The 13,028-nt window shown below is 45.7% G+C and overlaps 1 protein-coding gene across 1 annotated transcript in view; it reads right to left on the reverse strand.

Moving 5' to 3' along the window:
• Positions 1-13,028, reverse strand: part of FER1L6 (fer-1 like family member 6) — a 174,220-nt gene that overhangs the window by 121,730 nt on the left and 39,462 nt on the right. The window contains exons 2-5 of the mRNA XM_061438664.1: positions 10,007-10,089; positions 4,982-5,102; positions 1,541-1,595; positions 936-1,067 (exon numbers count right to left, since the gene is read on the reverse strand). Of these exons, the coding sequence (XP_061294648.1) occupies positions 936-1,067; positions 1,541-1,595; positions 4,982-5,102; positions 10,007-10,089 (391 nt within the window). The remainder of the gene's footprint in view (positions 1-935; positions 1,068-1,540; positions 1,596-4,981; positions 5,103-10,006; positions 10,090-13,028) is intronic.

Raw genomic sequence — 13,028 nt, forward strand, 5'->3', positions numbered from 1 at the left:
CAGTATGAAGGTTCCTCAAAAAATTAAAAACAGAACTACTATACGATCCAGCAATTCTACTTCTGAGTGTTTATCTGAATAAAACACAAATTCGAAAGGATATATGCCTCCCTGTGTTCAGTACTATTTATAATAGCCAAGATATGGAAGAAACTTTGTCCATCAACAGATGTATGTATAAAGAAGATGTGATATATATACACAATGGAATATTTCTCAACCATAAAAAAACAACAATGAAATACTGCCATTTGCGACAGCGTGGACAGACCTGGAGGGTAACATTCTGAGCAAAATAAATCAGACAGAGAAAGATAAATACCAGATGATTTCACTTACATGTGGAATCTAAAAAAGAAAACAAATCAGCTAACTTAACTAAACTCCTGGATACAGAGAACAAACTGATGGTTGCTAGAGGGGAGGGGTGTTGAGGGGATGAGTGAAAGGGAGCAAGAGGTGTGAACTACCAGTTATAAAGTAAATAAGCCATGGAGATGTAAATTAGAGCACAGAAAATATAGTCAAGAGTATTATAATAACTTTGTGTGGTGGCAGATGGTAACCAGATTTACCACGGTGATCATTTCATAATACATTAAAAAACTTCATTACTAAGTTGTAAGACAACTAAGACTATCTAAGACTAATATAATATTGTAAGTCAGTTATACTCTAATGATATTTTTTAAGTAATAAGAAAATGGGTCTATTGAAAACAGCAATGAATTTAAAATCAGGAGGAATTCCTTGCCTCGGACTGCCCATTGTCTGTTAAGTTCTGTTGGTAAGGAGGCTCAGGGAGTTTGCCTCGGGCTTAGATGAGGGATGGGAAGCAGTCAGGAAGAGCACAGATTTTCTGTTTGGCTTAAGAATGCTGCCATGTGGTGAAGAGCATGTTGGTGGAGGGGAAGCTGGTGACCCCCATGACTTACTTCGTTGTAAAATGGGCTGTTGGTTCCTTCCTTCACTGTGCTTTGCTTCTTCTCATCCCCGACCTCGATGATCACAACCGGGTCTATGTTCTCACCCACCAGCTGGCGGGCCTCCGTGATGGTTATGGCGATCTATAACACAAAGCAGCGTGCACACACTCGGCCTGGCTGCTCAGTCACACAGGACGAGCTGGGGGAGGGCTTCCCTGGTGACTCAGTGGTAAAGAATCCGCCTGCCGATGCAGGAGACACACGTTCGATCGATCCCTGGTCTGGGGAGATTCCTACCGAGGAGCAACTAAGCCCATGCACCGCAACTACTGAGCCTGTGCTCTAGAGCCTGAGAGCCACAACTACTGAAGCCCGTGGGACGCAAGTACTGAAGCCCTTACACCCTAGAGCCCATGCTCCGCAGCAAGAGAAGTCACTACAGTGAAAGGCTCCTGCACCTCGCCTAGAGAGTAGCCCCCGCTCACCACAACTAGAGAAAAGCCTGTACAGCAGCGAAGACCTAGCACAGCCAACAATAAATGAATAAATAAAACTATTTTTTAAAAAAAGAAGAAGAGCTGGCAGAGGCTGGGTAGGAAGGACTCATCACTTACTTGGTAATTTTGGGATCTGACCTCCCCATCGTGGATCTTAGTCAACAGTTTTGATCTATTGAAAAAAGTTTAACACATATGTTTCATTAAGTAAAAACCTACCTGTGGAATCTAGAAAAATGAACCTATTTCCAGGGCAGGAATAGAGATACAGATGTAGAGAATGGACAAATTGACTGAGCAACTTCACTTTCTTTAGAGTTACCTGGTGGCTCAGATGGTAAAGAGTTTGCCTGCAACGCAGGAGACCTGAGTTCGATCCCTGGGTCGGGAAGATTCCCTGGAGAAGGAAATGGCAACCCACTCCAGTATTCTTGCCTGGAGAATCCCATGGATGGAGGAACCTGGTGGGCTACAGTCCATAGGGTCGCAAAGAGTCAGACAGGACTGAGCGACTTCACCTTCACTCTCACAGGTATGGGGTAGGGAGGGTGGGACAAACTGAGAGTAGCACTGACATAGGTACCATGTGCGCAAGAGCTAGTGGGAGCTGCTGCATAGCACAGGGCGCTCAGGTCCGTGCTCCGCGATGACCTAGAGGGGTAGGGGAGGGGGGCCCAAAGGGAAGGACATATGCATACACAGGGCTGATTCACTTCATTGCACAGCAGAAACTAATACACAGTTGTAAAACAATTATACTGCAAAAACACACACATAAATGTTTCTTCAAAACTATTCTCTAAAAAAATAAATAAAAGAACCTACCTTAAATCCATAAGCCACGCTAATATTTTCCCAGGTATTTCTAAGTGCTTTTATTTATACTAGATATCCTCTCCCCATCTCTGGAGTAGATAAATGTAAATGGACACGTAACTTAACCTCTCTAGGACTCAGTTTTCCCGTCTTAAAAAATGGAGCTAATAATAACCCATATACATGGAGTGTATACAATTAAAAGATGTAACATATATAAAGATTTAAATTAGCATATGGCAAGATTAAATGTCAACTCTTATTGTGAGTATGATTATCAGTAGCATTTATTTCTTATTTTACAGAACGAGAACCTGAGATGCCCCAGCAAATCAGTGGCAGACCTGAGTCTAAATAAGAATCTTCTTTCTCTGCTGTCTGGTCCTAGCCAGATGACCACTTTGCCATTTCTCACCTATACAGCAATTCTGGGTTTCATGATTGCTTTTAGGAGAAAAAAAAAAAAAAACAAGCGGTTAAAAAAAAATAAAAAAGAAAGAAAATTGGAAGGAACAACCAGCCATCTTAGTGAGATTTCACTTTCAGGGGACTTCATTTGTCTGGACTGTCATGAGTAATTGAAAACAGATGTGCAATACCTGGGCATTTAGAGATTGGATAATAATAGAAAGATATGAGGAATCCCTGTTGTCACAGAAGCACAATGGGTGGGGAAAAATACAGCTTGAGTTTCTATAGAATTTTATTCTCTTGCCTTCTAGCAACACTGCATCTGATTTCATTCTATTTCTGCTGATTGTAACTGACTCTAGTAGAGAATAACCTAGTAAGAATCTCAAGGCTTTGGAGTCAGACTGATCTGAATTAGAATATCTGTTTTCCCCAGTTTTGTGACATTAACCTTAATTTCTTCATCTAAAAATAGAAATAATTTCTACTGCATAGGGTTGCTCTATGGATTAAAAGAAATATTGCATGTAGGAAAAGATAGATATTAAAGGGTATCTGTTCTTTAATAAAATGGCAAACCTGTACCGAGCATTTACTATGTGAAAACTCTGTGTTAGTCTCAGGGAGAAAACATGAAGAAGTCATCATCTTGGTCCTTGCAGAGCTAGCAATCTATCCAAGGGAGAGAGGACCAGAATATAAAAAGAGAACTATTAAGTACAAAATGTGTCATAGGGAAAGAGCGTAACAGAAGTTCAGAGAAGAGAAATATTCGTGAGAGCCAAACTAAGCAATAAAGATGTCACTACAGAGGTCAAGTTTGAATTGAGCACTGGTGGATGGGTAGAATTTTAATTGATAGAAAATCCACTGACCAAGGAGAAAGGAAAAGGCTAGTTACTTCTCTTTCACCTGCCTTTCTCCACCAACGCAGTACTATTATCCTAGTAAAATAAATGTCAAAGGATCCATTAAAGGATATTAAAAATAATTGAAATCCTGATTCTGGAGTTTGATGGGGGTAGGTGTCAAGGTGCAGTGTAGGGGGGAAGGAGATATTACAGTGAGTATGAGCATACAAATGTCATGCCTTCTTTTAAGAGTCAATCTCTGAGCTATCACCTTTTCTGATTTCCATCTCTCTCTGCCCCCCTACCTGACCCTTACACACATATACTGTGCATCCTGTCACAGTCCAGTAATAACAACTCAGCATCTTCCTGCCACCCAGGGAAGCACTAATCTGCTCTACTGATAGTAATAATCCTGAGTGGAAAAGGAAAGGATGGCATGAGGAATTATCATAAATAAGAAATGGACACAAATCAAAGGGCATCTAGCCCCAATTATTGGCTTCCCCATATCCAGACTGTTTACTCTGAAAACTGTAGTCTGCTCTTGCTGTGACATGGGTTGGACTTGTGACTTGCACTGGCCAACAGAATGCAGCAGAAGTGACTTTTGCCAATTTCAAGCCTAGGTTCAAGAGATCTTGTGTACACTTCCACTCTTTCTTTCAGAACTCTGGCATTAGCCCCACTGGAAAAAGTTTGGGAGGAATTCCCTGGTGGTCCAGTGGTTAGGACCCCCCACTTTCCCTGCAGGGGGTGTGGGTTCAGTACCTGGTCAGGGAATTAATATCCCACAAACTGTGTCGCCAAAAAAAAAAAAAAAGCCTAGCTTGCTAGAGGATGCAATACTATAGTGAGAAAAGCCCCATAGCCCCAGATAAAGAAATCCTAGGCCAGCGCACAACGGACCAACCCTCAAACTAAAATCAACAGAGCTGCGAAACGATGAGAAAAACATGAGTGATGTACTTGTGACAATCTGGAACCAGTAAAGACTAACCAACTAACCCGTAGACTCATGAGCAATAATGAATTCTTACATTAAGCCTTGGGATTATTTGTTACACACCGATAGCTAACTGAAAGAGCAGATTGCGTGCAGAAGGTCAGTTTGTTCTGACTTTTTGTTGGGTAGTAAAAGAACCACTTTCTCATTTGGGACAAACACAAAGCTAAGACATCTAGCGTCTCGATGACTTACAGAACAGGTGAGGGACAGCTCCTGATTCTGTCTCCTGCTGCTGTTGTCATTCCTGAACAATGAGGGACATGAAGATTGAAAACTAGAAGCTGGTAGAGCCGGGGCCCTGGCCAGCACTGCCATAGAGAAAGTGAAGGGGACACAGCACGCTGTCTTCCTGCCTCCGACCTTCAGCTCCTTGTACACAGGGACTGGTGTTATTCTCCCAGAGCCTGCAGGGTACCTGGCACAAGGGAGGTGCTCAGTAGGTGTAGGCTGCTTGCCTGTGCAACACTGTACCTTCTCTTTGGAGGAGATGAGGGGACAGGAGTGATGGAAGTATTGTCGGAAATCAAATCTCCTCCTAGGCCTTCCTGGTGAGAAGGTCCCTCCTGTGGTGTTTCTGCTTCAGCTTGATCATCTAGAGAAGCAAACAAAGAGAACAGTCTATTAAATACGCCACACCGTGGCGATCTGAGCCTCGACTCTGTCCAGCGCTATGCCAGTCACCACAAACACACAAGGAGACCAGAAGACAGTCCTTGACCTCATGGACCTTAACATTTTAGTGGCAGAAAGGCCAGACACATGCTATGCATCTTCTGTTTCCAAAAAAAGGGTAGATTTGTATGCTAGTGTTGTGGGGTTATGGCTTATGAATTTAAAGATGCGCTTTCAAGTCACAACCTTGCCACATTTAGACTTTAGACAACTAACTTATTACCTCTGCGTCTCATTAGCAAAATGTCATGTGCATAAAAATTACCTGTGAAGCTGTTAAAATGCAGATTCTGACTCAGTAGGTTCATGGTAGGGCCCAAGACTCTGCATTTCTAAAAGCAAGGTCCCTGGTGAGGTCATTCCTGCTGTCTGAGGGCTAGTTTTGAGTAACAAGGTGCAATAGCTTGAATAATGTTCCCCAAAGAGATCAGATCTCGGTCCATTTTCATATATGTAATTTTGTACAGAACCTCAATATAAAACACAAGTCTGTTGACACCAAGCTGTTCTATGTGTCATGAGGTGGAATGTAGGGCAGTGACCTTCTTCCAGCCTCACCATCACCCTCTTCAGCAACCCCTGAAGCCATTTCTTAGAACCCTGGGCTCTCTGGGAAACTGGTAAGCTTCTAAACCCCTTCCAGCTTTGATATATATTGATTCTCTGATTTGAATTAGTGAACCAACAAAACAGAACCGAGTCAGAAGACAGAATAACGCAGCCCATGCTGCCATAGGGGCTCATGGACACAGACCTCATAGGTGTCCAGTAGTTATAGAAAGGATGACTGAGCCCATCTGCTCTGACTCTTCTGTCACTTGGGAAACAAAAGTCCAGCCTGCAGAGACCCTAGAGTAATGCCAGTACCCAACTGTGCGACATGAAGTGTGAAGATAAACTTTATTGCTCCCCGTCTTGACCACAGGGCCTCAGGAATGAGGAGCAACTGTTACAGAGTCAGGTTTCCAGTGAACATTCTTAGGAACCTTACACATGCCAGAATCTGGGCTATGTTAGATGTGCAAGATGGAGAAATTAGCAAAACATGGACCCTTCTCTGTAGGGGTTTATATGCAGGAGGGTGAGACCGACCTGGAGGTGGGAAGGCAGTCAGCTGAAGCTTCATCCATAGCCAACATTCATTCACTCACTCATTCATTCACTCACTCAGTCATCCATTCATTCACTCCCTCATTCATTCATTCACTCACTCATTCATTCAGTCACTGAAATACTGTGTCCTACCAATCAAGTAACCAAGCAGCATCCACTGTAACCTTCTTTAAAAAAAAAAAGATTATGTTTCTCTTTTGAAAACCCCTCTTTTGAAAAATTGCACTTAGAATATGTCTGAAGTCCGCTGCTGCTGCTGCTGTTAAGTTGCTTCAGTAGTGTCTGACTCTGTGTGACCCCATAGACGGCAGCCCACCAGGCTCCCATGTCCCTGGGATTCTCCAGGCAAGAACACTGGAGTGGGTTGCCATTTCTTTCTCCAATGCGTGAAAGTGAAAAATGAAAGGGATGTCTCTCAGTTGTGTCCGACTCTTCGTGACCCCATGGACTGCAGCCTACCAGGCTCCTCCGCCCATGGGATTTTCCAGGCAAGAGTACTGGAGTTGGGTGCCATTGACTCTAATTCCCTACCTACCTGACTGCCATCTCCTCCTGGCCCACCTGCTCCTCTGGTCCTGCCCTCATTGCTTTCTAGTTACTCACTCCCATCCCTTCTAACAAGCCACCTCCTGCTTGGAGTTTTTCTTCACAGGCTGCTCCACCTGAGTTGCTCTCACTGCCCTGGCGGGCTCCCACTCATCCTCGATGTTGTAACTTAAATATTTCCCCCGCCGATGGAGCCCCTCTAGAACCACACTAAAAGAAATCCTCCAATAGACGCCCCTTAAGCACACGGTCTGTTTTCTTTCCAGCACTTTTCTCCACTTGTAATACAGTTTTCTCCTCAGGGCCCCCATGGATAACAGATGGCCCAACCAGGACAGGATGTTCTGAGGACTTTTTACAAAGGTGTGGGTGTAGAAAAACCACAAAGCGTTGTAGAGTTATCTGGAGCTCATGGCGGCCAAGCTGATGCCACTTGGAGACCCTCCAGATGAGGAGAGAGAATAGTTACTAGGACCTGAGGAGAGAGGAGGTCGGGTCCCATGGGCTTCCCTAGAAGGGGGTCGACCATCATCCAGTTGGGGACATGTCCTGACCTCCCTCTCCCAGACCTCGTGCTGGGGTGCACCACTGGGAAAGCGACCTGGGTGGTGCATCCAGGGGGCTCAGCCTCCTAGGACAGAGAACAGACGAACAAGGGTGGAGAATAGATCTGGAGGGACAAACGGAAGAGTCCCCCACAGGACTGTCCTCCCTCTAACCTATCCCGTGTCACCATCGTATACCCAGAATCTGGCACAACACCCAACACTTAGAAGACATGCCATTAATATTTGTTAAATGAATGATGATCGTGGAAGGTACCCAACAACTACTCATTGGGTAACTAATTAACGGGTACGTGCTTATGTTACAAGCTCAGTTGTGTCCCAGCTCTTTGAGACCCCATGGATTGCAGCCTTCCAGGCTCCTCTCTCCATGGGATTTCGCAGGCAAGAGTACTGGAGAGGGTAGTCATTTCCTCTTCCAGGGGATCTTCTGACCCGGGGATCAGATCCACGTCTCTTATGTCTCCTCCATTGGCAGGCAGGTTCTTTACCACTGAGCCACCTGGGAAGCCCAGGTAACTGGTATTTTACAAAATTAAGGCATAGCCATTAGGTCTCAAAATACACAGATGTAAGAGCCACAGACTGAGAATCTCTAAACGTTTCACCCAGAGAAGCCCTAACTTCCCCAGTCATGCCAAGAAAGAAAGACCAACTTGTACTCAGTTCCTTAGACTCTGTTTTGTCAATCTGCAGGGTGAGGCCCTGGTCAGCGGGATGGACACTATTTACTTTCCAGGAGAGGCCTGATTCCTCTTTGCCCTGTTTGCTTTGTGGGTTGAAGACTCTAATTAGAATGAGCCGTGGGAGCCAGGTCCTCTGAAATGCCTGTGGTCAGCTGCCCTAAATCTCCACCAGCTTATTCTTTCCCTGCTGCACAGTCAGTGAGGGCTCCTCACTGGAGGCTGACCCGGGGGGTAGGAAAGCCTGGGCTCTGGTGTAAGACGAACCCAGCCTCAGAAGCCAGTTTCTCCATCTATTGGTTGTGTAACCTTGAGCAAGCACTTACCCTCTCTGAACCTCTTCTAAAACAGGGGCAAAAGAACCTACATTTCAGAGTCATGAATAATGTATGTCAAATCAAAAGCAGAAGGGGCTTATTCAATGTGTCAGAGATATTATTTTTCATAAGGTCCTTGAAGAAAGGAACTATTTGTTTTTCAACCTTGTACCTCCAGGACTACTGCAGGGTCCTACTTAGGATTGTAATTTCAAGGATATCAAGAAGGACCCTAGAGTCTTTTCTACCCACTCCCTGATACCTTCTATTTCACCCAATAGGCAAGTACTTCTCTTGAGCTTTAAACCTTGTCTTCAATTAAAATGTGATGCCTCTCCTGTCCCATCCAAGGATGACTTAATCATTATTATTATTAGCACTTCAGTATGATGAATTCCCATATTTTTCTTTAGTAAGATTGGGTTTTACATGGGAGTGAGGAGTGGAGTTGGGGTTGGGGAGGGCAGAGATAAGGCTACAGGGCACCTACAGGACACAGCAGTGAAGGGTAAATGGTGGATCCCTCCAAGGAGACAAGGAGGGTGAAAATAAAACAGACCCATTTTGGTTTAGAAACGGTCCAGAAAGCTGGCTTTGGACTGGCTGTTGTCAGGGCCACCCAGCAAAAGTCTCCAGGCATCACCCTAGACCTGTCCACTGGAAGCAGTTGATCCTCTTTGATTTAATACACTTGACTGTCTCCCTGATTGGGGCCTGGCCTCCACCACCACGGGTCACCTTGTAACTTGGGATTTTCTGCTTTTGGAAAAGGAAGTAGCCCATTCTAAGTGTAGAATATCTGAGAGTCTGGATTTGTATCCCAATGCCGTTGCTTCCTGGCTCTGTGCCGCTCCACCCCCCACCCCCCTCAAGGCTGGCTTCAAGGGTCTGTGCAGCCCGCTGAGCCCTGTGATTAGAAGGATTTCGCTGTCCTTGGCTTAGTGCTCTGCAGTCACCATCCAGCTATTCTTAATGAGTTCTTGACAATGGCTTTGCATTTTGGTTTTTCCACTGAGCCCTGCAATCCTGCAGCTGGTCTTTTCCACACTTCAAGTCCTCTCACTGCATCTCTGTGACCTCATTTGTGAAACTGGGATGACTGCGCCTTCTGGCAGGATGATGGAGAGGTTAAATGAGTCCGTGGATGGAAAGCCTCCCCCAGAGCAGCTGCTGCCCTCCCACTGATTTTCATCATCTCACTTGCTTTCCCCATGCCCCTCATGGTCAGCTGAGCCCACACTCCAAACACTTATCAAAGGGAGAAGCTGGGACTTGGAGGTGCTGAGTGGTTTATCCTGGGGCACAGAGCAAATCAGAACAGAGCCGGGAGCCTGAGCTCTTCTGTCACTGCCTCCTTGTGGGGGCCTTTCATGGCCCAGCAGGTGTCCACCCACCCACCTGGCTCAGCGACCAGATGACCCAGCACCGGTGGGGATCGCCATGGGTGCACACTTGGGGTTGGCAGGGTTTGAAGACCCACAGTTCCCACCTCACTCCCACGGAGAGTGAACTCCCTTCTCAGCCAAGTAGGGGTCAGTCAACTCTGGAGACCCGCAGGCCCCAGGGTAGTAGTCCCTCCCCAAATCCCAAAAGCCTCACCTTGGGCACCTTTGTTGGCTAGGATTAACCCCTTCTCTGCTTTATTCTTCTTCTTCTTCAGCTTTAGCCCAAACATCCCTTTTCTGGAGGGAAAAAAAAAGAAGAAGAAAAACTAAAAAATACAATAATAGCAACTTTGGCTCATTCAGACACGTTAAGAGAAAATAAACACACACACACACACACACACACACACACTGAGTTTTTCTGGAAGCTGACCATCCTCCTCATCCACACTGGAAGGGCATCAAAAGACAAGTGTCAAGGGAATTCCCAGTGGTTCAGTGGTTAAGACTCAGCACTGTCACTACTGGGGCCCAGGTCCAATCCTTGGTTGGGGAACTAAGATCCAACAAGCTGGGCAGCACAACCAAAAAAATAAAACCCACAAGTGTCAGGATGACCCAACACATTCTCCAGATAGGTCTGCTTTTGCAGAAACCACGAAATACCACCTGAACAGAAATCATGAGATCCACCCAGAACCATAGTTAAAAGATAGCACTAGCTGTTTTTACCTCCATTTCTCTTTTCTCACCTATGCCAGGCACTCAAAACAAATGATATCATTTAATCAACACAGCAACCCTCTCCTACCCATCTTACAGATGAACAACCAAGGCTCAGAGAGAGTAGATAATGTTTCCAAGGTCACACAGCCCCTAAGTATCAGAGCTACCCCTGGAGCCGGGTCTGCTTGATTTCACAGCCCAGACTCTAACCACTGAGAAGCCTGAGCCTGCTGATTCCCCTGAGCAGAATAAATCACCCTCTCCACAGCCAAGCTCTCAGACCATCTCCAAGGGCGAGCAGCCCTGGAATTTATTGAGGTCACAGCACAAGTACACAGCTCAGCTGACATATGGTATATGCCCAAAATGTCAGCCACTATCATCATTATTATTAGCCAAGAGCAGGAATCCATTTGGGGGCCTCCTTCTCAACTCAGGGCTTCCCTGGTGGCTCAGCCAGTAAAGAATCTTCCTGCAATGAGGGAGACTCGGGTTCAATCCCTGGGTCAGGAAGAGCCCCTGGAGAAGTGAATGGCTACCCACTCAAGTATCCTTGCCTAAGAATTCCATGGAGAGAGGAGTCTGACAGGCTGCTACAGTCCATGGGGTCACAAAGAGTCAGACACGACTAAGTGACTAACACTTACACTTTTCTCAGCCCAGGAAAGGGCCCAGTCTGCTATCTACGGCTGATATCAGGAGCATCGCTGGCCTCCTGAGAGAACCCCTCTCTGGAGCTGCGTGGAAGGGTGGCAAGTCAGAAAAAGTCCTGGCCTTGCGTTGGGCAGCCTGATGGGGCGGCCCATAGAAGAGGGAAAAAGAGGAACAGGGACAGAAGGGAGGAGAGAGCAGCAAAGCTCAGACCCTTTCAGGGAGCATCCTGCAGTCCTGGAGCAACACAAGGACAGTGAAGGAACCAAGGAAGCTTTCCCTTTCGCTGACATATTTAGGACTCACGAGGGGGTGAACTGCAGTAGCTAACTTTAGGGCCTCCACAGCCAGACTCCCTGGGTTCTAAACCCATCTCTGCCTCCTTGAACAGGTCACTTAACCTCTCTATACTCCTGAGTCGTCATGTGTAAATGAGATAACAAACGTAAAGCATTTAGCCCAGTACCTGGAACATACTAGTTGCTCAATAAATGTTAGTTATTCTCATGATTTGAAATGATAAAGTTAAGACCAATGAGAAAAAGCAACTAGGAGACAGATGTCCCCTCCATTCACTTATTTGCTTATTTATTCTTTTACATCCTGCTTTGATCCAGATGAGGAATTAAGGAGCCTTCCTTGTTGGTGCTGTCTGAACAGTGAATGAACTGCACTGGGTGGGAGTGAGCTCCCTGTTCCTGGATGTGTGCAAGCAGATACCTGAGAGCCACTAGTAAAGGGTGCTGTAGAGAGGGCAAACACTGAAATTCAGTGAGGGGGGGACTGGCCTAAGGGACCTGGGGGTGGGGACGGTAAGCCTTCGAGACCCTGAAATACAGTAAAATGGAAATAATAGGCTCCAGAACCACCCAGACATGGGTGGATTGGACAAGTCACGGCAATTCTTGGAGCCAGTTTCCCCCAGGGTACAATGGAGATAAATAACAAGGTACATTCTTCACAGGATTGTTCTAAGAATAAAAAGGAGCAAGTAAGCAAAATACCTAGGACAGTGTCCAGGATATAGAGAGTATTAAAACATACCCTTTTGGGAGGTAGTATTTTTCCCACTTTGATTTGCCATCAGCTGTGACAAGAATACCCGTTTATGTCTCCCAGGAATCTTAGCAACACCAGGGAAATCCCTCTTTCCTGAAAGTCTTGAAGAAAATGTCCAATAATAGTTTTTCCTTTCCTGTTTTCAAAGAAGAGTTACCCAACAGAGGTACCACGGCCAGTGCCTTCCAAACCCTGAATTGCCACTGTGGTCCCCAAGGGCTCACTGCCTGTGATCATTTCACGGAGGCAGAAGCAATGTTCCTGGGAACCTGGCCAGCGAGCTCTCAGATAACTTGAGAAGACTGAGCTATTTCCATTCAGTAACAGGAAGTTGCTACCAATACATAAGAGTACCTACTAGAGGGAGACTGAATACACCTTTAGGGAGCAGAAGTGTTCATCACAGATGGCCTTAGCATTCTGAACTCTCCCATGGGGCAGCTGGGAACTGAGACATCGGGGCACGCCTTAGGCTGCTGTCGCGGGCACGGGAGGAGGGAGAGGTGTCTAAGGTGCCTCTTAGAAGAGGCAATCCATGTGGCAGACTTCACTGTTGTCTTATATTAAAGAAACTGCCACAGTCTCCCCAACCTTGAGCAACCGCCAACCTGACAGAGCAGTCAGCAGCCATCAACATCGAGACAAGACTCTCCACCAGAAAAAAAAGATTACCACTCACTGAATGCTCAGCATCTTTTTTCAGCAATAAACTATTATTTTTAGCAATAAAGTATTTTTAAATTAAGGTACATACATTCTTTAAGACATAATGCTTTTGCACACTACAGTATAGTATAAAC

The sequence above is a fragment of the Bos javanicus genome, chromosome 14, assembly GCF_032452875.1.
Source record: "Bos javanicus breed banteng chromosome 14, ARS-OSU_banteng_1.0, whole genome shotgun sequence".
Taxonomy (NCBI): Eukaryota; Metazoa; Chordata; class Mammalia; order Artiodactyla; family Bovidae; genus Bos; species Bos javanicus.